Source organism: Lasioglossum baleicum, chromosome 8 (assembly GCF_051020765.1).
Source record: "Lasioglossum baleicum chromosome 8, iyLasBale1, whole genome shotgun sequence".
In the NCBI taxonomy this organism is placed as follows: Eukaryota; Metazoa; Arthropoda; class Insecta; order Hymenoptera; family Halictidae; genus Lasioglossum; species Lasioglossum baleicum.
Window position 1 is genome coordinate 11776324 of NC_134936.1, and position 26979 is coordinate 11803302.

Here is a 26979-nt window from a genome sequence, read left to right on the forward strand (position 1 = left end):
CTCGCAAGACCGGCGTCATACGTCAATCACTAAGTAATGCCGTGAGATTAAACCGTCTAGGCCCACCACCCCCGAAAACACTCGTTCGCGTCACCCGCGCTGCGAGAAGCTACATATTATAAAGAGAATAGTGGTCTCGTGGTAGGTAGTAGAGTTTTCAAGGATCCGACGTGGTTATCAAAGGTTGCGTGGTTATCGAGCACCCGGGGGAAAAGGTCCTTCGCGGCCGGATATTCAATGGAGTGAATCCATCAATTCTCGGGATCAAGGGATCTACGTTATTTTAGAGAACGATAGGACAGAGGCTCGAAGGGAGCGATGGATGGAGTCTTGCGGAAATCCTGTATCATGGAAAACATAAATTTTCTAACTATAAGACCACATCCAAAAGCTTCCAACACATTCTTTGAAAATTGCGTAAAACTTCCCAAAAATATTAACTTACCGAGGCACGTATAAATTAGATGATTAAACCTGTAAATCACAAATCTGACCAAAATATCCTACACTTTCTAAATTTTGATTTGAATCTCTTTTTACCAACATTTACTCAAATAGTACATATACGTATATATTTAATTTTGCATTCAAATATTATCGTATAACAGCTACATCTGATCAAAATAAAACAATAAAATTTAGCTGGAAGCTTGTATTCTTTACTTACCATTCTGTTGAAGATAAGTAAGCGTGAACACTGTGAAAACTATGAACACTATGAACATTGTGAACACTATGAGCACACTATAAACACACTTTCCGAAATCGTGACAGCGAACGAGAAGTTACTCCGACCACGATCGAAATAGTACTGCGATTGTCACCTCGGTTTTTTGGTGAATGGTGAAGATAGATTTAAGTGGGGAAATGTAGCTTCTGTTAATTGGACGCGAGTGTGTCGGAAGGACTTCAAGTGGAGGAGTGGGAAACTGTCAAGGAACGTCTTTTTCTTATTGTTTTCGGTCGTCAATACGGCAAGTGGTCAAAGTTCTTAAAGAATGAGTAAATTGAAGAATCAATTTCTCCAGTGTACTCCTATTTTGAACACTGTCATGAAAATATTAATAATGACGTCAAAGAGAGGTGCAGAAGCGGTCATTTCCGAACTGAGCGTGTTTCAGTTGAAACAAATGTTTGAAACTCGTGAAGGCAAACTGCGAAGGCTGTTGAAAATAGCGACGCACTCCCAGAATCCCGTTCGCTGGTCCCCCTAGTTGCATCAGAAGGCAAGCTCCCATCGAACAGAAGCATTAACCCTGATCCTAGCGCGATGTTCAGCAGAGCGGATGACAACGTACTCAGCGAGCGGCTTAAAGCTCTCTTCCCGTTGCTTTCAGTCTGCGTGCCTTTAACGTCCATCTTCGGTGTCGGGACCACGAGCACGGTCTATAATTTTTGGACACGTGCCACGTCAGCATTATTAATTACCACCGCGCCGCTGGCAACAGGCCTCGAACAATCACTGTCGCGATACAATTAACACGATCCCACGATTTATACACCCGAATAATTCATTAACAATCTGTTTTCCATTCTGGTTTCGGAATCGGGGTCGATTGAATTTTTTATACGTTGTTTATGGTCCTTTTGTTTACGGGTTTGTTGATTTTCGGATGATACCAGGCCCTCCGTTTCTTGTAGGCGTTAATAAATAAATAATTGAAAATTATTCTAGCAATTGAGGACCAGGCAAATATCAGTTTCAGAATACTGGAAAATTGCTACATATATACTCTAATCTAAATTATATCAGAATGTTTAAAAATTCTTCGATTCAATTTTCTATTGAGATCGATAGTCACTTTGGGTTAAATGACGTCTGAATATTGATAGAAATCGGCGAAGTACGCAGCTAGATAACAGGAAGGGATGGAGTCGCAAGAATTTAATTTAACCCTTTAACTTCGGCTGTCGTCAATAGACGACGGTACGAAACTTTCGTGAGATACGGCTGTCGTCAATAAGCGATTTGATGAATTATGCCGGGAATGGGGGTCGCTTATTGACTTTTATTTATTTTATAAATAACACAACTAGCTTAGAGGGATTAATTTTCTTAGCAAACGTATTTTTTATATAATATATAAGCGTAATTATATTAAAGGGAGAGGTAACCACCCCGTTTACCTCCTCTAATTTTGCCATTCTTATGTACATAAATCATTACTAGACTGCGGATGTTTATGCAATTTTCAATTTTTGTAGACAAATTTTAAGAAAGTGGTCCAAAAAAAAAATCTATTTTCATTGGTAATAGCATTTGTAGATCTAAAATAAATAAAAATCATATTAAATTCTGTTGAATTTGATACTCCAGAAGTTTTTGCAAATTTTTATAAGCCGTAAATGCATAAAGATCCGCAGACTAATCGTTACATATACAGTAGCGGACAAAAGTTTAAGTAAAAATTGCAGATTTTCACGATTTATTGCCGAAAATCTTGAAAATCTGCAAACGTCGACCGATTTTGACGAAATTTTCAGAATATGTTTAATTGACACAGATCTACAAAACGTATTTTTTAAATGTTCAATACAGGCCCACATAAAAAAGTTAAAAATTCAACTTTTAGTGTTTTTTCAACAATTCCGATCAATTGCAATTTTTAAAAAAAATTTCTTTTCACATCCTTCAGTAAACTAATTGGTCTAGCTTCCCAAAAATGTTCAAATCGCATGGTACAATATTAAAAAAGTTATCGTCTTCTTTAGAGCGGTCTTAAACTTTTGTCCGCTACTGTAGATAAGAAATTAATGTATCAGCATTTGTACAACATTCCTTCTTTTTTTGATTTGCGTTTAGACAGACACATTTGTTAATATATACCAGTAGCTAAAGGGTTAAATAAAAATTTCGAATAAAGTGGGTTTTTCCAAGTGGGTTTTAAACTCACTTTATTCCAAATTTTTATTTAAATAAAATTTGTGCCCAACTCTACCTGCAGGCGTGAGGCTGCGAAAGGAGTGACTCCAGGTTTTGGATTTGTTCGATGATTCCAGGCCACCCCCGTTTCTTCAACCAACTGTCCTGCGGTCTCGATCTCGTCTCGATGGCCGGCGAATGGTTGACTGCGACGGCGAACACCAACATGTTCACTTACGAGATCGCGCCTGTGTTCATTCTGATGGAGCACGTTGTGCTGCAGAAGATGAGGGAGCTGATTGGCTGGGGCGGCGGCGATTCTATTCTAGCTCCTGGAGGATCCATCAGCAATCTATACGCCTTCCTCGCTGCCAGACACAAGATGTTCCCTGCTTACAAAGAACGTGGACTCTCGGCCATCGGAGGACAGCTCGTTATGTTCACGTCTGACCAGGTACGGCTGAATCTACTTGAGCAGGCACATAAATGGTTCACAAGGGATTTTCTTGCGAGAAAACTACGAGACTTTTCGCAGTCAAACTTTCAAGATACATTCATGCACATGTCTATACCATTCGTGATTTTTTTAATTGAAGAAGAATAAATATTGATGGCAGAATAAAAATTATAAGAGAGATAGTAATTGTTCTTTGATTTTGTTCGATAGTGCCATTATTCCGTGAAATCGTGTGCTGCCGTTTGTGGGCTGGGAACGGACAACTGCGTGATGGTTCCAAGCGACGACCGAGGTCGCATGATCCCGGCGAAGCTGGAGGAGCTGATTATGGAACGCAAGGCGAGAGGACACATCCCCTTCTTCGTGAACGCTACTGCGGGAACAACTGTAATCGGCGCTTTCGATCCCATCATGGAAATAGCTGACATCTGCGACAGGCATAAGCTCTGGCTTCATATCGACGTAAGGAAACTCTTCCAATTACTCAACCTTTGGATATTTTTTCCACCTAGAAAAGTTCCTACATCTTGAAGTACCATTCCTTGTGTCCAAGTGTCCATGCTCGGACAAACAGAACGAATTTGTCGACTACGGTAATTAATTAAAAAGGATCTGATTCTGGATAGTTATGCTAATATCTTATATATTTTGTACGCCATTTTTTACTTTTTTTATAATAAGATATTAACCCCTTGCCTTACAATATCGTGTCTGACTCGTTCTGAACAGATTTTGATAGAAATTTATGGCAATAATTTCCTTTAACTTTCATATCGCTGCTCCGGAAGTATAATGACACAACTGCAAAAATTGAAGATTCGGTTTAATTCTTCTATGAGAGTAGTTTATGGACATTGTCGGTTATTATTGCAACTTTTAAGTTATTTCAATTTGTAAAATAATAAATACCAGCCTCGATTTACATTATGTCGATTTACAAACATCTAGTAAATGCATTTTTGAGCCCGCCAACACGATAAAGTCAATTTCACAAAATTTTACAGTTGCGTCATTATATTTTCTTCCGCAGCAGCGATATAGGCTCCTCAAGAATAGTTGCATAAAAGATACCAGGATAATAATTCACCCATGTTCCATTTGTAACGTCACATTTTAAAGAAATACATCTCGCAACATAGACATAAAAGGATTAATGATTTTAGAGTATGTGAAAATAGTAATGGGTGAATCTTTACCCTGAGGATCGTATAAAGGTTAAACCGAAATAAAATTCTATTTTGGTTTTGTTAATGCACCGCTATTGGCGAACGATAAATACAATAGATGTAAATTTTCTCTTTTTTTAGGAAATTATGATCTACAAAAAAGTTCTAATCACTGAAACCGTAAAATAAATCGTGGCTCAAGGGGTTAATTAATATCAAGATTTTTAACCACTTTCTTGATTTTCGCGAATCACTTGAGAGGTCGAAAAATTTTTGGAGATGTCAATGACCGTGATACAAGTACTTAGAAGTGTACAGTAACTATTAAAGGGCAAGACGGGAATGGGTAACATGTGTCGAAGCTACGAAGGGACAACAGAGATTTCCACTTAGCCAGACAGCTTATTCAAATCGGTTCGTCGTTCGAACGATAAATGCCAAACGCGTAAGAGCCTTAACGTTAATAATAAACGTGAGAAACGTCGCGCGCCTCGGCCAGAGGCAATTCCACGGGGTAAACGGGGGAGGGTAAAATTCACTGTATCCGGGCTTTACAAGTCAACGCTTAACCAGCTTCTCTCTTTTTCAACGTTTACAGGCGGCTTGGGGTGGTGGACTGCTTCTCTCGAGAAAATACAGGCATCCTAGACTGACTGGCATCGAACGGTGAGTTCTAATTGTTTATAAATTCGACGAGAAACGCCCGGTCCCCTCTTCTCTCGATTCACTGGAGATACCTCCACATGTGTTCTATGCAGGGGTGCCCTAATCCTCGCGCTTTATAGTTTATTGAGGCTTAGTTTGATGGAGTCACTCAGGGAAAAAGGCTCGTTCGCGAACGGAAGCCTTACCGCGGTAAAATCGATAGGTCGTTCCAATGGAGCTTGGAAAAATTACTTTGCATCAGAATGAGTCGATGCCCTCGATCCGAGCATCATTCGCGAGCATAGTGCTGCCAGGAAGACGTATCAATTGCTGGCTCGTGAAAACCTGGGGAAGTTCATTGTTCAACTCCCACAAGAACCTTCAATTTTTAAAATTATAGTTTCAGCATTTTTACAGGAATACTCTGCCCCTTCTCAATAATTAAAATTATTCTATCAACTGAGATCACTCAAATATTACTTTCGGAATACTGGAAAATTGCTATATACACTAACCTAAATTATATGAGAATATTGAACAATTTTTCGACTCAATTTTCAATTGAGATCGAAAGTCATTCTGTGTTAAATGACGTCACGATGTTCATAAAGATTATACTTTCATTATTTTCGCGAGAATAGTCTGTCCTTTGTATTGCGAGCATTCAATCGAGTTGTAAAAGATAATTTAAAATTGTTCTATCAATTGAGAATTACTCAAATATCACTTTCAGGACACTGAAAAATTGCTCTGTGCACTAATCTCTTGATCAAAATATTGAAAAATTCTTCGATTTAATTTTCTATTGAGATCGAAAGTCATTCTGTGTTAAACAACGTCACAATATTAATTAAAATTATACTTTCATTATTTTTGCGAGAATACTCTGTCCTTTGTATTGTGAGCATTAAATCGAGAGAGAGAGAGAGAGAGAGAGAGAGAGAGAGAGAGAGAGAGAGAGAGAGTTGTACAAGATAATTTAAAATTATTCTATCAATTGAGAACCACTTTCGGAATACTGGAAAATTACTCTCTACACTAATCTTAAATTAGATCAGAATTCTAAGGAAAAGCGGGTTCATTAACGTATTTGGGCACACGGATAACCAAATGTTAACAGCAGACGTGTTTGTCGCGGGCGCTCGTTTCGATCTGCCTTCTTTTTGTAATTCGTTGGCGATCCTAATTTTACAATTCTTCTGTTATTTATGATTCTCTGTTTTCATGAATTTAGTTATATATCGGGTTGCCTGTTAATACACACACATACATACATACATGATCCATCTTTCAACCCTATAGAATATTGAAAAATTCTTGTGTTAAGTGACGTCTGAATGTTACTAAGAATCAGCGATGTTCATTGAATGCTGATTGGCAGCTAGACAACCGGAAGGGATTGAGTCGCGATACCTGCAGGCGATTCGCGAACGGTGTCGTAATCCGTGGAATCGAGGGGCTGCGAAAGGAGTGACTCCTGTCCCAGACACATGCGAGCTTTCGCATACACTCCCCGGACCCGTCTCCTCACCCTCTGGGTTTGCAATGGGGGTCAGGGGTAGCCCCGATCAGCCCGTAGCTCAGATGGGGTTGGCGAGATTAATCCACGATTTGCATCCGGGCGCATCTGCTACCCCCATTCAGAGCCGCGGACAGTCCCTGACCCGCAAAAACTGGCACGAGGCCTACCAAGAAAATCATTTCCTCTTCAAAAGCAACCAGCCAGACACGGCCAGCTATCAATGTGTCAACTTTTCTGCTTGGTGGAATTTATTCGTGCCCTCGCGGCGTGATTAATAATCGCCGTTGGAACATCGTCGGATCAGAAAGGACTGATTGGAGTGGTTAAACGAGGAGGACTTTTGTCTCCGAGCCGAGCATTCATTCACAACGCGACTGTCTTTGTTACCTTCTCTATTCGGATCTGGTGAACCACGAATTTGGATATTTTTTATAGCCCCTCGCGTTATTGTTTTCTGTAACAATGTATAGAATTCAATAATAAGAACATAACATTTTGATCGAAGCTGGCGTGGTTCATTCAGGAATTGTTCCAGTTGATAAATAAGTTGGGAGTCTTTTATCCAGTGAAACTGTTCACTAACAGATCACTTTTTACCAACATAGGCTGCTCTTTACTTTACCGGACACAAAATTTGTGCCTTTCTCCTACGAATTATGATGTATTTGGTATGTAATCCAGTAGGTTTGTATCTGGCGCGGATGCAGATCGAAGTTTCGATCCTGTAGGATCAATGGTTCAGGAGTTATGCTTGCTTAAAGTTGAGCAATCTGCAGTGTTTTTGACAGATAAGGGCGCCGCCATATTGGTTTGTAGTGACGGTCGCACGCCGCTTACCGAGTTGGTTAGGATTAGGTCGAGGGGGGCGGCAAGGTAAGCAGCTCGCGGTCGTCACTACAAGCCAATATAGCGGCGCCTTTACCTGTCAAAAATGCTCAACTTTAAGCGATCATAACTCCTCAACTATTGATCCTAAATCCTAGAGAATCGAAACTTCGATCTGCGTCCGCGCCGGATACAAATCTACTGGATTACATACCAAATACATCATAATTCGTAGGACGAAGGCACTAATTTTGAGTCCGGTAAAGTAAAGTTTACCCCCAACATTTGCTGCATATGTATGTTCTTCCTAAATTTTTATATCCATTGGTTATAATGAAATAAAAATAAAAATAGTATCATTTTAATTAATACAGTCGTTTTAAAACACATAGCATAGATAAAAAGAGAGAAAGGACGAAGGAATCTTTAATAACTAGACTGCGGATCTTTATGCAGAATAAAAATCGTCTGCATCGGACAAGAAACGGAAACTGAATCGAATGTTACTTCTTCTCTTAATGATTTTAATAGAGAAGGAATCATACATTGACATCTTCAATTTCGTATTTCATCTACTCAATTTTGCTATAAATACATGAAGATCTATTAATAACATTTGCATATGAAAGGCAGCAGCAAATCTGAATGAAAGTTTCGTGGAAGAAAAATTCCGGAGTCCTCGCGGGAGCATTTGAGGGCTCGAGAACCTCCGGTTTGGCCCCTCTACCTCTTCGTCATTCTCCTACTATCGACCATACACACGCGTCGATTGTCGTACCCTGTTGGCAGGGACTGTACCCGCGCCAGGACTTCCTTCCTGAAGGTCTTGATTAAAATGGCAAACGAAAAGTGTCCGAAGGACGAGCAACAGCTGGATCAGTTCCCTGGAGCGCATTTGCAGAACAGAACTCTCCTCTCTTCTATATCGACGCCGCCGCCGCATCGTGCCGAGCCTTCCGCGGGCCTGAAATAAAAGACCGTGCCTCGACAATGCCGGATTAAACTCGTACAAAGGGAACTGCTTCCCTCATTCTCTCGTTGTCTGTCTTCTCTCTGCTGTCTGCCTTCTCCTCCTACTGCTCTCTCCCAGACAACGAACCCCGAGAGAGAAAGAGACAGAAGGAACCGTGATTCTGTCGTCGCGACAAAGTCAGAAATGATTACGCATAAAAGGTCCACCCCCGGAACGAGCAAGGTCTGCAGTCGGAAGTGAAGTTGAATGTGTCCTTGTCTTCAGCATTGTACGCAGAATACTCGGGAGGTCCTCCTTTGAAGGTGCATCCTCCTCGTCTAGGCCTCTGCGCTCTGTGTATTCTTCAACCCCCACTCTCGCTTGCATTCGTCAGGGTTGGTTCCGAGAGGAAATGAGTTTAATGGCAGTGTAGTGGATTGACATTGACACCCGACAGTCTCTTGTAACGGCGAGAATTTTTTCGTCCTTCGTGGAAAAGATTGATTGACTTAAGGGTTGAAATTGCTGCACTGTGCTGGGATCTCGATTTTTGGTCTATTCGCACCCTCTCTGAATCTCTTCTATCTTTAACCTCTATCGCGATACAATGATCAAGCTGTAATTCATTAATTGTGCAATTTTATGAAACATTAAATTATTTAAGATTACAGATTCCAAACTTACACCCACTTGTTATTCAATCTTTTAATGTTGTTGGATCTTTCATTGTGTTCAGCATCATTTTATTGGGAAAGATATAACCACTAGGGTTAATTAATTTTATTAAAGTTAGGGGTAAGGTGGAGTGGGGTAAGTCCACCCTACTTTTGCAAAGTTGGACTTTAAACTGATATATTTTCAGTCTGGTATGTAAAAACTTAACGTTCTTGGTATCAAATTCTTGCCACAGTTATTACTGATGAGTTAGTATTATGTAGGATTCTAATTTTGCTTGACAATTATCATTTTGATAGGATATTGTACAAAGTGTCAATTAGGACGCACTTGCCCATAAAATGGGGCAAGTCCGTGTCTGAGAGTTAAAACTGCTTTTTCCAACCTTGTTTCAAATGCTACGGTGCAAGGAAAGAATGATTCACAAACCTGCTATAAAATGCTTCTTATTGCATTAAATTACATTGGTTACTTTTATAGTTATCCATTTTTAAACAAACATGTACTTTTATGCTGAAATATGAAAGGGGATACAGTGATATTAAAACAAAGTTTAAAAATGCTTCCGAACCCTGTTTCAAGTGCTACGGGGCACGAAAAGAATTATTATCAAGCCTGCTACAAAATGCTTTTTATGGCATTAAATATATTGTTTAGTTTTATAGTTACCCACACAGTACGGACTTACCCCACCGTGATAGTACGGACTTGCCCCGTGTAGTAATATTTACGGGGCAAGATCATCTGTGTTTTTATCAATAAATTTTAAAAAATTCAATAAAGACAGTTTATTTAATGTAAACCTACATCAATATTTGTTGTACTTACCTAAAATAGCAACACAGAATATATTAATAACTTGTAAACTATTGCATGTTCAGGGTAACCTCAAAGTTGTACGTATATTGTAGTTCATACTAACTTACACTACATTAATAAATACAAGCTAGAGAAATTTCGTTCATATTATAATAAAAATAACCAATTAACGGACTTGCCCCGTAGACGGACTTACCCCACTCCACCTTAGCTAATTTTAATGTTTTAATATCTAGTCTTAAAGAGTCGCTTGTTTTTTCTGAATCATTCTGTTGGTGAAAGGATTAGCTTGCCCACTTAATTGGGCAATTTCGCGAACTGGTCAATTTTGCAGAGCTAAGGGTTGACTTTTCGGAACTGTCGACGTGTGTTTATATTTGAATGTTAATGTAGAGTCTAGTGCAGCCATGACGTTTTTAAAGTCAGCTCTTTTCCCGTCCACGAACATCCACGCTTCTGAGAAGGGGATGGGGATAATTAGCAACCCCCGTAATATATATTGTGCGGCTTTTGGGGTTGGCACCTAGGACGAATTTAAGAGTAAGCGCAGGGGTGCTGCACGCGCCAGCCCCAGCTGCGAATCGCATTAATCACTCGAGCTTTCTCTCCAAACATTATGCATACTCTTAACACCGGCTTCTTTAACTAATAGAAAATCAGTACACCCTCTTTCAATCTACCGATACTGCCTCGCGATAAAACGTTGCTTCGGATTCGATTAAGCCATTATGTTTTTAAGGGATGAGATTAATTTTTATTGGACTCCTGCTGCCCAGAATCGTTGAAAAGTATTCATGACTAAATAGCTTCTGGGATAATCCGAGATAATTCGCACGAAACGTACAAAACTGGCAAATCCGTCGCGGTTTAACAAATGTGGGGTAGCGGGAACTTGGCGAAATGCTTGAAACGTGTTCAACAGCATAAGCTCTCCAAAGTAAATACTACGGGACACGGTGAACTCGGACGCTGAAGAGGATGCAGAGAAGTGACTAATGGCAAACGCCTGTCGCCGACACGAATCTCTTTTCCCGGGCCGCCTCGAGTGCCCTCCGCATCATCCGCAGTCAACAGACTGGAGAGACAGTGTCGCGATATATGTGTCAGTTGCCGAGTGTCGATAACGCTTGTCATAAAGCGGACAGCTGGTTCTCTGCTCTCTAGAAAACTGGCAAATGACGTGCTCGCAATGATACGCTCGCACGGGTGTCGTACGCGCTTCCCCTGCAAGCTCGACTGATGCTTGCGTGCTGCCAAAAGCCAAGAAACGTGATCCAGTCATTACACTGTTCAACAAATTTAAACATTTTTATAATTTCAATATACTGTTGGGTCCTTCGTATAGAGTTTTTTGCGCTGATTCCGAATCTGTCCTTAATTTTTCTCCTATACGCACAATTTTCGAAAAACATGACTTTGAAAAAAAAACATATTTCTCAACTTTAAACAAATATTGTGATGTTATTATAAAAGATATTGAATTGTTGTCATAATGTATTAATATTGGATATCACTGTATTCGAGAAAGTCTACAGAATCTTTTGCTGTAAAGAAAAATTCAATATCTTTTACAATAACATCACAATATTTGTTTAAAGTTGAAAAATATGTCTTTTTTCAAAGCCATGTTTTTCAAAAACTGTGCGTATAGAAGAAAAATTAAGGACAGATTCGGAATTAGCGCAAAAAACTCTATAAGAAGGACCCAACAGTATATTGGAAACAAATGATGTTGGACAGTGTTATTAGACTGCAGATCTTTGTGCAAAATAAAAATTGGCTGCATTCATTGCAAGACATGGGAAGCAAATTCTTCTAATATTTTTATTATTCCAGATAATATCCAAATCCTCAGTCTAATCATTGTGCAACATAAAAATTGTTTGAAAAATTTGTCTTTTCTCTTTCTAATGATTTTAGTAAACCAGATTAATACAATCGAATTCTTAAATATCTTTTAAACGCATAAAATGTGTCTAATCATAACAAAAGGACTGTGAACTGAGCATAATAAATATTTTATCGTTGTATCAATTTCTGACTGATGGAAACAGAGAACACGAGGGACGAAGAAGGGGTGAATTAATATAAAGGGTTTGAAGTAACAAGGGTTGAATTAATTTAAATCAAATTGAAAAAATTTGAGGATATTTGACGCACAAGAAGGACGATGGGTTAATGATATGCAGCACTTGTTGATCGGTTCAAGTGCATCGCAAATTGGTGTCAAGTAGTGCACAGCTTCTCTGTGAAGAAGGATTAAGAAGGGTTAAGAGTTTTTACCGCAAGGGTGTGTCCAGGGGCGGAGGGTTAAATCCAATCCCGTGGCTATATTAATAGCTGTTCTCTCGAGTTGATGGACCCCCATGGTTCGAAGGGAAGATAACTCATATTTTATCCCCTATTGGTCCCCGTGGGAGTGGATAAACGTTCGACGACCAGCTGGGCTCGATCGGCTTTTTCAGCCAGCTTCGGCCGCTTTTCGACAGGTTACTGATCAAATGGGTGAACAGGGAATCTGGTCTAACAATGGCGGACAAAAAAATCCGAGAACCTCTGTGGATTTTTTATGGTGTTTCAATGTTCACAGGGCTGACTCCGTGACTTGGAACCCCCACAAACTCATGGGAGCCCTGCTGCAATGCTCGACAATTCACTTCAAGGAGGATGTAAGTCTTTAATTATTCTCTCATTATTTATGTATACCTGTTTCGACTTATTTTTATGTAGAATCAACCCTTTCAGAGTTGCCGGTCATCTTGCATATTCAAAACGGTAGATTTGTTAAATAATTTAATTTTATTGCATCTTTGCAGTCTCGATCAACTCTTATTTAACTTTTAATTACTCGCATATGATACTTACAGACTCGAAACTTCAAATTTAGTGTTTCAAGCATAAACAAACGCGTCGACTTCACTAGCAAATATTTATTTTGCATTCAAGTAGTTATTTTATTGAATCAAAAATTTATTTATGTTGAAATCTGAAGGTTAAAATATTGTTAAATAGAGTTAATTATATCTTGACTAAAAACACGCACTGTTTAGAAAATTATAGAAACGGATTAACACGTTAGAATATTCGCAAGGGCTCCAAGAATGCATGTGACATAGTTGGTGAAGGGAGTGAATAGTTGTTGACCAAACAGTGTTCACCGCGATTCACCTGTTCCACGCGTGTTATGCATTCGCGAGGATCGGCTACGCAAGGATTCTGCAGCGAAATTCCAGAGCGCCCGTAAGGGTGATGACACAACAGTGGCTGCATTCCGAGGGGTAGACGTACACGTCGGAACGCAGCACTGCAGGAATTTAATTAAACTAAGAGATAACATATGTTGCCGAGCGTACGACGGCTTGCCGGAGGGTCTGTCCCTCCCGACGACGCCTGCGTGGTTATTGCTGGCGCAGGACTTCCCCCTCGGATATTAAAATTCCGTGCACCGGCTGCCGCGAAACGTTTCGGGGGAGATCCTATTCTTTCGTCGTTCTTGATATCGTTATCCTCACACCCTTGGAAAAATCGTTTACGCTCGCTCCTGGACGCCTTGCCGAACCCGTTCAACGAACTAAAAACAAACCATCTCGCAGCCTATTCCACTGACAGTCGTTCTGGCCTCGTGCAGCGGCGACAGAGATCTTTATGAACTTTTTTCTAGAGAACTGTCCACAATATGAGAACACATTTTCTTGGAACGTGTAGCTGCGTTTTTAAACTACATGAACAAAATTTATTTATTAGTCATTCTTGTTGAAAATCGTTCTGACTTTTTAACAATTGCGAAGCTGATTTTTACTCATGTTTTCTAAAATCGTTCTGAATCCCCAACAGTAGCAAAGTGATCTTTATGAATTTTTTTCTAGAGAACTATCCACAATACGAGAATAATTTTTCTTGGAACGTGTAGATGCGTTATTAAACTACACGAACAAAATTTATTTGTCAGTCATTCTTATTGGAAACCGTTCAGACTTTTTAACAATTGCGAAGCTGATTTTTACTCATGTTTTCTAAAATCGTTCTGAATCCCAACAGTAACAAAGTGATCTTTATGAATTTTTTTCTAGAGAGCTATCTACAATATGAGAACAAATTTTCTTGGATCGTGTAGATGCGTTTTTAAACTACACGAACAAAATTTATTTGTCAGTCATTCTTATTGGAAATCGTTCTGACCTTGTAACAATTGCGAAACTGATTTTTACTAATATTTTCTAAAATCGTTCTGATTTCCCGACAGTAACAAAGTGATCTTTATGAATTTTTTTCTAGAGAACTATCCACAATACGAGAATAATTTTTCTTGGAACGGGTAGATGCGTTTTTAAACTACATGAACCAAAATTTATTTATCGGTCATTCTTATTGAAAATCGTTCTGACCTTGTAACAATTGCGAAACTGATTTTTACTAGTTTTCTAAAATCGTTCTGATTTCCCGACAGTAACAAAGTGATCTTTATGAATTTTTTTCTAGAGAACTATCCACAATACGAGAATAATTTTTCTTGGAACGTGTAGATGCGTTTTTAAACTACATGAACAAAATTTATTTATCGGTCATTCTTATTGAAAATCGTTCTGACCTTGTAACAATTGCGAAGCTGATTTTTACTAATGTTTTCTAAAATCGTTCTAAATCCCCAACAGTAGCAAAGTGATCTTTATGCATTTTTTCTGGAGAACTATCCACAATACAAGAATGATTTTTCTTGGAACGTGTAGATGCGTTTTTAAACTACACGAACAACATTTATTTGTCAGTCATTCTTATTGGAAATCGTTTTATGAATTTGTTTCTGAAGAACTATTGATATAATACAGAAACAAATTTTCTTGAAATATGTAGATACATCGTTAGGCTGCAAGAAAATATTTATTGGACAGCGATGATTTTTAAAATAAACGTCGAGCACGCAGAAAATTTTTAGCAGAGGCAGAAATTGGTGGTTGACGAATGACAGCTGCCAAGACAAAGTTTTACCGGGAACAGTGCACGGCACCGCGAGTCAACAATGGCGTCCAGGTTGGCGCACTCCCGTCCGCCATTTTGTAAATTCAATATCCCTCGGTTTCCCTCCTCCTGCGCATGAGTTGAGTACCATATCGACCCAGCCGGGTTCCGTTTGTTCGTGTTCGCGGCTGTCAATCAGAAAGTTTCCCGAACATGCCTCGAAACGCGCATTGTTCCACGGGAATTGAAAAACGCGTACCCCAGACACGGTGGTTCGTTTCCCTTTCCCTCGTTCTCGTCTCTCGTTCGCGGCCCATCATACCGCTTTATGTTTCCAGGGCCTGCTGATTAGCTGCAACCAAATGTCCGCCGAGTATTTGTTCATGACGGACAAGCTCTATGACGTCAAGTACGACACCGGCGATAAGGTGATTCAATGCGGACGTCACAATGACATCTTCAAGCTGTGGCTGCAATGGCGCGCTAAGGTAAACGCCCAAGGATCCAATGAACTCGTGAAACATCATAATATTGAAATTTTACGAATGAAATATTTTTAGAGGAAAATATGTTTACCAGTGACGCGAAAATCACATATTGATCATTTACTCTATCCTTATAAATAGACTGCGGATATTTATGCAAAATAAAAATGTTGTGCATTTATTGTGGGAAGCGGGAATAAAATAAAAATTGATTTCATCCCTTGATAACATTGTTACACCAAAAACAACATTACAGTATTCTTAAATTTTTCTAATCTTTTACTGTTTGATATTTCAGCCACCAAATTTCTTCATAAATGCATAAAGATCCGTAGTCTACTTATCAATAATCAATGAATCCTTTATTCGAAGGCTGAGAGGTTCGGATTTCAAATAAAGTTGTGTCACACACAATCAGATCGAAGATATGAAATTAAGTACACGCAATTAAGACATTGGTTAATATCGTTACAGGGCACAGAAGGTTTCGAGAAACACATGGACCGACTGATGGAACTCACGGAATACATGGTCAGGAAAATCAAGCAAATGCCGGACAAATATTACCTGATACTCGAACCGGAAATGGTGAATTGTTGCTTCTGGTATCTGCCAACACGCGTCAGGAATATGCCACATGGTCCGGAGAGGATCAAGATCATAGCCGATGTGAGACTTATTTAATTCATAATATTAAGCACTCTCTCTCTTTCTATGCAATATAAATATTTCAATCATTCCTGAAGAACGATATTGAAAGGCTTAAGATCCTAGCTGATATGGTCCTAACAATTAATCCTTCGAAGGATTTTAATGACCTTTAATAACCTTCAAAAATTGAAATTGGTCTTCAGGATTATTATATGTATATAACGGTGGACATTAATAAGAATTTTTTAAGGACGATCTCGAAAGGATAAAGATCGTAGCTGATATGGTCCTAGCAGTTAATCCTTCGAAGGATTTTAATGACCTCCAAAAATTGAAATTGGTCTTCAGGATTATTTTACATAACGATTATACGTTTTATATAACGATATAACGATTCAGGATTACTTTAATATTTTATATAAGTTAGACAAAAATTTTTTAAGAATGATCTCGAAAGGATAAAGATCCCAGCTGGTGCGAAACCCATTGCATTTGCTCAAGAAACCACAATTAATTCTTTGAAGGGTTTCAAGGACTTTCAATGACCTTCGAAAATTGAAATTGGTCTTCAGGATTATTGTATATAACGGTAGACATTAATAAAAATTTTTGAAGAACGATCTCGAAAGGATGAAGATCATAGCTGATATGATCCTAGCAATTAATTCTTCGAAGGATTTTAATGACCTTCGATGATCTTCAAAAATTGAAATTGGTCTTCAGGATTTTGTCATTTAACGGTGGACTTGAATAAATATTTTTCGGCAGATCTGCCCGATCCTGAAGAGTCGCATGATGCAAGCCGGGACTCTGATGGTCGGCTACCAGCCAGACGATCGTCGACCGAACTTCTTCAGAAATATCATCTCGAGCGCCGCGGTAACGGAAAAGGACGTTGACTTCCTGCTGTCCGAGATGGACCGGTTAGGCCACGACCTGTAAGAAACCTGCCTGCTCTAATTAGTAGCATAATCAGCCGCGGTGTCGCGACGACAAGTCAATCCTCCTGGTATATGTATACATAATAGAAGAAATCTCATATCGGTGAACAGGAGAACCGCGTCGCGTTCCATTACGTGTGTACAAAACTTCCGGAGGCCAAAAACAGAAAATTCGCAATCATGGTTAGCTAATTTAAGTGGCAGACGCGCGCGCTGGCTCTCTCCGACACACCTCGAACCGTTAATTAATTTTATCGGTTCCTGGGCGAATACATCGAATATATTGGCACTAATTGAATTTTTTGAAAGATATTTGAACAGTTCTCCGAATAAGAAGATTCCTGACGTTTTTCAACGAGAATATATTTTCGACTAATCACTTAACTGTTCAACGAGCTACAATACCGTTTTCAGGCTAACAGAGACGCGGCGTTTTTCCGAAAGTTTCGATCGTTTTGGCAATGTTTAACACTAGACCTACCGTGCCTTAACCCTTTGCACTCCTTCGTCGAGTCACGCTCGACATTAGACAAAGAAAAACTCAAATAAAACGGGTTTTTATATGTATTTGGTTCTTCCTTTATTTCTTTAATTGTCTTACTTTTTAGTGAAAAACAAATATAAGTTCCACAAATATAAATTAGTAAACAAAATTATTTCAAATAAGTAGCAGTCAAGGAACTGTCCTTTCGAGTAAATTTCAAATGAAACACTGAAAATAGTAGGGAATTGTTGGCAACAAAATCGAAAAATAATTCGGCGTGCAAAGGGTTAAAAGTAACCGGTAGACGTTCCCTTATAAAAATGACAAGGATGATTTTATTTCGACTTTGTGCGGCTCCTATTGTAACACGTGAATCATTTTTATTATTTCAATAATTGTAAAATCAAAAATCTGGAACCGGTCATTTTGATCGGTGGTGGTAAGGTTTAGTGTTAAATGTTGTGAATCGAAGATGGCGTTTGGGGGAGAGAGTCGGTCAGCAAATCATCGTTCGTAGTACGAATAAACGCTTCTTCAACGTATTAAAAAAGCGAAAGCTACTGATCGAAGGATACTCATAGCGTGTAAGTTCTCTAGGTTTGTAAGCACACAGCATATCCATGAAACGAAGGAGTCGGGTTTACAGAACTCTAGCGACGCTTCCGGCCGTAAATGTTACTAGCCTTCATTCCTCACAGCTGTACTGTTGTCACTAGAACAAAAATGAAACAGAAGTGGGATGTAGAGGACGACGGGTATTGTCGTGCACCGAAGCAATAGTAAAATAGTCAAGCTTCGATAGGTCGTGTTCAGTTTCCGGTTGATCTTCGTTTAACGATCGAGACACAGAAGGCGAAAGAGAGAGAGAGAGGAAAAGAAAATCGACAGGCAAGAGCGAGCAGCAAACGATTTCCTTTCAAAATAATTGTTAAACATTCGACGCACGATTTTCTATCTGTTCGTTTCTGCTCGACTCAGTGTGCGAAAGCCACTTGACACTTGATCGACTTCGAAACAGATATAAAAAGAAAAGGCTTGATTTATCGTGGAATAAACATTTGCAAAAATAATTGAAGGGTAAACTGTACTTTACCGGACTCAAAAATATTTGGTATGTGTAATCCAGTAGATTTATACCCCGGGCGGCTGCAGATCGAAGTTTCGATCCTGTAGGATCAATGGTTCAGGAGTTGTGCTTGCTTAAAGTTGAGCAATCTGCAGTGTTTTTGACAGGTAAGGGCGCCGCCATATTGGTTTGTAGTGACGACCGCGAGCAACTCGGTAAGCGGCGCGCGACCGTCACTACAAACCAATATGGCGGCGCCCTTACCTGTCAAAAACACTACAGATTGCCCAACTTTAAGCAAGCATAACTCCTGAACCGTTGATCCTACAGGATCGAAACTTCGATCTGCAGCCGCCCGGGTACAAATCTACTGGATTACAATACATCATAATTTATAAGCGAAAGGCACAAATTTTGAGTCCGGTAAAGTGAAAAGCAGCCTAATGGAATGATCAAGTGTCGACAAACAAGATCACAAACGAGATATACAGGTACAAAATATTTTTACTTGGAACGGTACGCTACGGGGATACTTACGATAGGGATAGCGATTAACTTGTTTTCGCATAGAGATTTACTATCAGCTTGATGCTGCGAGTTATTTTGTTCAAGAGACTAAACGGATTTGTTACTTATTGATCGTTTGCGACGGTACAAGGAAAAAATGGCCCGCATCCATTACTATACAAAAAAAAGTATAAATGTATTTAATAACAAAAAAAAAAGTATAAATATATATGAAGAACAAAGCGTATATTATATATATAAATATATATATATATATTTAGTGTTGAGATTTTAAAGATACAAAACACAAACCCATGAAAGTACATGCTTTTTCAAGTATTCACGCGAACGGTTGTCATTTAGTTCGTCGATTATCTTCGTACTCATTGCAAAAACCGGTCCCAAAAGTTCAATCTCCTTCTCTTCTTTACGACTTGGTAGTGTTACTTTTCAGATAGTCTGTCACGCGTTTTCGTATTCTACGACACTGTTAGGACAACTTCGTCACCGCGTAGGCCTCCATTCACTCACGAACAGGCGAGCTCGTTCCGATCGGGAACGGAATCGCGAGGAATATCGTTTTCTCCTGATTCTAGCGGAAGTTATACAATATTTTCGCCCGTGAAACATTTCCAAAGAGAGAGAGAGACGACGAAGAAATTTCAATCTGTTCGAAGAAATGAATGAAACGAGAACACTCGAGTACCGACTCTATTATAGCTTTCGAATCACTAGCCATCGAGTAAACAAATGTAAACAGGAAGACGAGTCGTGAATTACGAGAAACTGTCTAGATGTAAAGCGTGTGGAGGTGCGTAAATGTATCTATTCTACTAAAAATCGACGAATTTATCGTTTCCTTCTCCCGTCGACTATCGACGACTCGAAAGAACCGAAGCCAGAAACGAGAAACCGAAAAGAATCACACGAAAACCTCGAAAATCAGTTACGAAAATTCAAAGATTACAAACTGCGACTGTTTATTGCATTGCGAACGTTCCGGGAAGTGCAAGAAACATGGTGAAAAATTTTTCATCGAATAAAATACGAATTGGAAATAGGAAAAATAAATGAACGCTCGCAGTTCGAACGCATACGTAATTATTAGCCGGATAATTGCATGTTAACGATTCATGGGGGTGACGGCAAGGGAACGAAAGTCGAGCTCGAAAAAGAGAAAGAGATTCCTTAGACAATAAAGCACGGGGTGGGGGGATGAAAGATATTTTTGAAACGAAGAGAATTCTCAAGAGATATCCATCTGACCATAATACCGATACCTGCAAGAGACGCTCTATCGAACCGTTGTTGTTGATTGTCCACAATTTTATCGGCGTTACGAGTTTCTTTGTCTGCGCAACATGTCGAAGCGAGAGTGTGTCGAAAGAAAGAAATGATATAGTTGTACGGTGATGGGAATGAACGACAAGCCAGTCTCCGATAGAGATCTTCGAGCCCTTCGTTATTTAGGGATCCGACGTCGTTCGCGAATATTATGCGTGATATATGCACGGCCGCCATGACAGTGCCGATGCTCAAGACGGTTTTGTACATTGTTCTTGTGCCCATTTCCTCCGAGACCCGGCTCGAACGTTTGTAAATACTATTTGTTGCTGTCGGGGGGACTGCGAATTTTATGCATTTGTCACCAGCTCGGAATACTCGCTAAATGATTCAGCCATTTTCTTTTTGATACAGGGCCAAATTGCATGACAACAAATGATTCGAGACTTTTCTGATTTCTTTATTTTCATATGAAGTCTACTTCGCCGGGGGGGACGTTAATTATCGAACATAAAAACGAAAATTTATGCTTCGTTTTAATAAGAGGAGATATGAATTTTATTATTAAAATGGAATGATTTAAAAATGAGGAAAAATAGACTTGTCGAAATGAAGAAATCAGCCTCTTAAATAATTAGTAACGAGTGACATTGCATAAACATTTGCAGTCGTCGTGCTCGTAAGAATCGAATATATTGCTAATGTGTGTTCGATTGTTGCGAGATTGTTGTTGCGTACGATTTTTGTTCACTGCACAGTTTAACGTATCGTTATGCACTCTGTTACTTCGACTGCACGTTTACCGTTAGTTGCACCCTTATTAAACTGTTAATCGCACACTGCACCGTAAACGCACATGCACCGTTCGTTAGAAATGATTTGTACGTTTGCCAGAATATCGACGAAATCGGCACAAGCGTAATCCACATTGGTCAATTCCTTTCCGTGTGATTTATCGAGAACGGCCCGGGGTGAGCGACCCTGACCTCATTATCGTTAATTATTAGTCTAAGTTGGTAACGGAGCAAGGAGAACAACAACAAAGTCCCAAAAGTCTTCCAGAACGATGAGAGTTGTTTAACAAAAAAAAAAAAAATAAACAATTATAGAGAGCCCCGCAATCGTCGAGGGCCAGTTATCGTTATACATTGTACGTAACCGAGAGAAAAATCCGGAGAAAAAAGAAAGAAAAAAGTACATTTATATATATACATAGGTGAGAGAATTAATTATATATATATATATAAAAATCTGTATATGTATGTGCCACGTGTGCGTAACGATATAGACCTGCGACGAAAAGCGAGAAATAAATAAATAGAGAGAGAGAGAGAGAGAGAGAGAGAGAGAGAGAGAGAGAGAATTTGGAGTATGTGAGGAAATAATAGTAGCGATGTTTGCTGGCACGTCGTGATCTTGTTGTACGACGAGTACCACCACCTATCAACCTAATTGACTTTATTATCCACTGTATATCAATGTCTAATAAACTGCTGTTATCCCGAATTGTCAATACATGTTACGTGAAATTTCATGGATAGATTCAATGTACCCAAACGACTCCTTCGTCACGAGAATCCAAATAGAGGATTAAGATTTGTGTCCCCACTCTACCTCCCCCCTCTGCGACGCTACTCCCCACGCGGCCCGGTCACGTGACGCGTTACATGCATGCGTACTGGCAGAGAGAGGGTAACCTCTTCCCCCTGCATTCGTGCTTCCTCCCCTCACCTAGCGACTCTGGGAGGATCCTAATCTGCTTAACACTAGCACTACCGAATGGGTCAAAATGATTGGTCCCTGATTTGTTCTTTTAGAAATATTAAAATTATAAATATGTTTTTCTGAGAAATTCTTTTAGTGAACTTCTTTACTGAAGCACATATTTAAACAGAACTCGAACGGAATCTAAGTAAATGCAATTTTGTCATTAATATAAGTCAATGTACTATATAAATTGCGTTTAGTGCTTATAGTTCAGTCAATGAATGCTCATAAGGGGGGGGGTGTAGAGGAAAATGGAAGGAACACAATTTTCAACTGTGGGACTTTGTTTGGACTAGTTAAGAGGTAAACATACTAAAAGTCCCTACTTGTAGAAGATCCCATTTTTCGGTTACCCGCTTATATCTCGGAAGCTATGTGTCCTAGCGATAAGACCATTCTATACAAAATTAAAGCTGATAAAATGTGCCACAAGATTGATTGAATTCAGTTTTTTGCTATCCGGCACAGTTTCCGAGATATCCGCGCTCAAATAGAAATATTTTTCGGCGCAACAACGATTCGATCAAATTCTACACTATACAAGCTATGTTGTAGGTCTAGCGGGTCTAGGACGAAACACACCACCTTTCTTTTCCTGCAATAGAATAGCACTTGGCATTTGACTGATTCAAATCCGAATCGAAAACGTTAACTGATTCACGTCCGAATCGAAACGTTTTATACCCTACAACATAGCTGTACATATAGTGTAGAATTTGATCGAACCGTTGCGCCGAAAAAAATATTACTATTCAAAGTTTGTTCAAACAAATTTACGATCGATAAAAATCACTCCTTTATCCGCGCTCAAAGTTCACTTATTGTACTGAAGAGTTAGCTAGTCAGTGCACAAAATAAATTAGTGGCATACTTTCAGAAATAAGCCAGCCGTTGATTTTTAAATACCGTATAAAATTTAATGAAATCAAAGTTGACCTTTAGAACCTTAAAGTAGAAGATTCAGTTGTGCAAAAAATGTTTAGCAAAGAATTAACAATGTTCAAGTGATAAGATGATGATCTGGATTCTAGGTTAGTAGGTACGTCACTGTATCACCTTCGTTGCTACCTATAAAAATTCTCAAAGCTGTTCTCCAATCACGAGCCAGTCTAATTAATTATCAATACCCGACGCTCCTAATAAACAGTGGAATTATTCAAAACGAGTTGGACTGGGGGCTCGTTCGTAAACAGATGTATAAATTATCTCATAGCGGCCAGTCGGCCTTGACAAGCCTCTGCGGAATTATCAGTCGTGCTAACAAAATACATTTTAGTCGGCGACTTAGCTCAGTCGATCGGAACCAGTTTGATCATGAAGTCGTTCGTCGAGTATTCTCCTGACTGCGATTTCCCCATCGAGAATCTGCCGTATGGTGTCTTTTCGACGGCGAATAACGTGAGTAAGCACTATCGTAAACGCCATAAACTTGTACGTAGATAGTCGCGTAATGATCATCTGCGCCATGATCTATAGATCTCTCGAATATCACGGAAACAATCGCATGACGATTAATGTCTATCTTAATATTTGAAATGAGGAAAAAGAATAACGATACGGAGTATGCAGTAAAAATAATTAAATACTGAAGCTGAAGAGGCTCGTGGAATTGCAGCAAACAAATCGCCATCTGTTAGCAGTGGCCAGAGAAAAATGGCGGGTACTATAAATCTGCACTGCGTTTATTAACTGAATTTGAATAACTACTAACTAAAATTTTTCGATTTATAGTCTAAATTTCCATAATATTATTATGGAATATATGTATATAATGATATTCACTGAGCCTCGAACGCTTTAATTTTCTACGATATCCGAGTTTCCCAGTGGAAAAATCAATAACCGCCATGTTCGAAACTATAGTATCGACTGACGCTAATGCAGAGATCTCTTCCAGCCGCAAAAGAGAATAGGCGTAGCGATTGGCAACCAGATATTGGACTTATCCGTTATCTCTGACCTCTTCGATGGGCCACTGCTGATAAGCAAGCAGGATGTCTTTCGGCGTGATTGCCTCAACGACTTCATGGCTCTGGGAAGACCCAGCTGGTTAGAAGCCAGAGCCAAACTCCAGAACTTATTATCAGCCAGTAATGAAACCTTGCAGGAACCGACCATCCGTTCAGAGTAAAACAATTAATCGAAAAAATGCTAAATAAATGATTATTCAATTTTCTACAAACACTAATCTCTTTGCTCAGAGCGTTCGTCCTTCAGAGAGAGGCGACGATGCACTTGCCAGCAAGAATCGGCGACTACACAGATTTCTACTCTTCGATCCATCATGCTACCAACGTGGGCATCATGTTCCGTGGGAAAGAGAACGCTCTGATGCCAAATTGGTAATTTTTTCTTAATCAGCAACGCGATTATTGAGAGTTTTTAATGGAATTCAAACTGTAGGAAGCATCTACCTGTCGCTTACCATGGGAGGGCAAGCTCTGTCGTTGTCTCCGGGACACCAATCAAACGACCTCGCGGACAGACACTTCCGGTGGAAGGTGCAGACCCAGTTTTCGGGCCCTCCAGGTTGATGGACTTTGAATTAGAAGTCGCTTGCTTTGTTGGAGGACCGCCTACCAACTTAGGGGATACGGTCCCAGCGTCTGAAGCCTATGATCATATTTTCGGGATGGTCACCATGAACGACTGGAGCGGTAATGAGCGAACAAGATTATGTTAAAAGAGAAAGTCATGGTGGTTGTAGAAAAAGATAGTTTTTTAGTTTCTTCCGAAATGTTGTGGGGAAGTTTTTAAGAAACGTTCACATAACCACTTTTCGGAAAGTCATTTCGTTTTCTCAAGGGCAAATGAAAGCCAATTGTTTACTGTTTAGAACTAGTTTTGTAACATCTTGTTCTATGATCCTCTCTGCGATTTTTCAGGCAACTTAAAGATCCCATGCTCGTGGAATTTTTACTTTTTAGAAACTTTATTTTAAATGAAATGCTATCTCCACCCGAAAAACGAAATTACTTTCCGAACGACCTAATTATTGAAGGGGTGGATCGATAAAGGTGTCAAGTTTGTTTTCTGTAAAAGAGTTTTTAACAAAATATGTTGTCCTTTTTCGATGAATGTAGATAATTATAATTTTTTTGCATTAGAGATTAACCATAACAATATATTTATAATTGATTTGTGTTATTATCTTCATTCATCAAAAAAGGACAACATACCTCGCTAACAACTCTTTTACAGAAAACGAACAATTTATTGCACCTTTATCCATCCACCCCTTCAATTGTCCTTAAAGTTTCGTGAAGAATAATATTTATAAACACAGTAGACCACCAAGTGAAAATGTGAATGGAACTCTGATTCACGGGATGATTGCTTTGTTATTAAAATGTTCCAGCGAGGGATATACAGAAGTGGGAATACGTTCCACTGGGTCCCTTCGGAGCGAAGAATTTGGGGACGACCATATCCCCATGGGTGGTCACCATGGAAGCGCTGGAGGCCTTCAAGGTGCCCAACATTCCTCAAGATCCGAAACCCTTCCCATATTTACAGCACAGTGAATCCTGTAACTTCGACATCAAATTGGAGGTTGCCATCAAACGTGAGACCAATGTTTATTCATATAGAATTAGTGTACCTACACTGCTGTGCAAAAGAACGAAGCACCCGGCCATATTTAATAGAAGAGCGTGAACAATCAAATAAGCACGTTTTATTACCTAAAAAGGATTTATTATCTAATACTTCAAATGCAATAAATCAATCATTGAACAATGCAATTTCTACATCAAGATATTGTTTGTCATTATATCTCATAATTGAAGGAGTGGATGGACAAAGGTGTCAAGCAACAAATTGTTTGTTTTCTGTAAAAGACTTTTTAGCGAGGTGTGTTGTCCCTTTTTTTATGAATGAAGATAATAACACAAATCAATTACAAATACATATATTATTATGGTTAATCTCTAATACAAAAAAGATAATAATTATCTTCATTCATCAAAAAAGGACATCCAATTTCGTTAAAAACTCTTTTACAGAAAACAAACTTGACACCTTTATCCATCCACCCCTTCAGTTATACTGGTGCTTCTTTCTTTTGCACAGCAAAACTTCGACGGATAAAATGACTATGTTTTTTCCTGGTACAGCGCCACGAAGTTCCGCTACCACGATTTGTCGCAGCAACTACAAATACCAGTACTGGACACCCCAGCAGCAATTAGCTCACCATACCGTAACCGGATGCAATATCAATCCAGGTGACTTAATAGCATCCGGTACGATAAGTGGCGAGGTGCGTCCCTAACATTTATCCGTTGACAGACCGACATTAATTTCGCTAACAATGTCGTGCTAATTTGTAATGTTTCTGCTTACGCCTCCAGTCGCCGGATTCTTTAGGTTGCATGCTCGAGCTGTCCTGGAAGCATAAAAACATCCCGTTAAAAGACGGCACGACCCGGAAGTTTCTGCAAGATGGCGACCTGGTGATCATTCGAGGTGCGTCCTCGCTAGTTTCCTTTTTTACTATGATCTCATCGATAGTTCTTGAAACGGTTGTCGTTTTCCAGGTTACTGTGTCGGCGACGGATATAGAATCGGATTCGGGCCGTGCACAGGTCAATTGTTGCCAGCCGACGCTGAATAATTCTTCAGATTTATAATAATTCTAATATGTTTTATACTCGGCATTTTTATAGTGCAAATGTATCAAGTTAAATAAAGTGGCAAACAGGAACATTTCGTTCGAAGTTATAATTCAAGGAGAATACGATAAGTAATATCGTTGTAAAATGATTGAATTATGTTACGAATTATGTTGTTATGAAATGTATCAAGTTGAATAAAATGGTGAACAGGAACATTTCGTTCGAAGTTGTAATTCAAGGAGAATGCAATGAATAATATTATTGCTTTATTGAATTATGTTACGAATTATGTTACGTT

At 39.2% G+C, this 26979-nt stretch overlaps 2 protein-coding genes across 3 annotated transcripts in view; both read left to right on the forward strand.

Annotated features, from left to right (window-relative positions):
• Gad1 (glutamate decarboxylase) overlaps positions 1 to 21832 on the forward strand; it is a 38495-nt gene extending 16663 nt beyond the window's left edge. For both annotated transcript variants that reach the window (XM_076429183.1, XM_076429184.1), the window contains 7 exons: positions 3001 to 3317; positions 3531 to 3782; positions 5085 to 5152; positions 12515 to 12593; positions 15219 to 15368; positions 15840 to 16034; positions 16785 to 21832. In XM_076429183.1, the coding sequence (XP_076285298.1) occupies positions 3001 to 3317; positions 3531 to 3782; positions 5085 to 5152; positions 12515 to 12593; positions 15219 to 15368; positions 15840 to 16034; positions 16785 to 16958 (1235 nt within the window). In that variant the 3' untranslated portion in view covers positions 16959 to 21832. The remainder of the gene's footprint in view (positions 1 to 3000; positions 3318 to 3530; positions 3783 to 5084; positions 5153 to 12514; positions 12594 to 15218; positions 15369 to 15839; positions 16035 to 16784) is intronic.
• A 1418-nt stretch (positions 21833 to 23250) lies between these two features.
• Faa (fumarylacetoacetate hydrolase) lies at positions 23251 to 26775 on the forward strand. The gene is made up of 8 exons (XM_076429190.1): positions 23251 to 23463; positions 23963 to 24192; positions 24267 to 24407; positions 24469 to 24722; positions 25424 to 25630; positions 26181 to 26326; positions 26418 to 26532; positions 26604 to 26775. Exons 1-8 carry the CDS (start codon positions 23380 to 23382, stop codon positions 26678 to 26680), a joined length of 1254 nt encoding a protein of 417 aa, XP_076285305.1. The 5' UTR covers positions 23251 to 23379; the 3' UTR covers positions 26681 to 26775.
• The last annotated feature ends 204 nt before the right edge of the window (positions 26776 to 26979 follow it).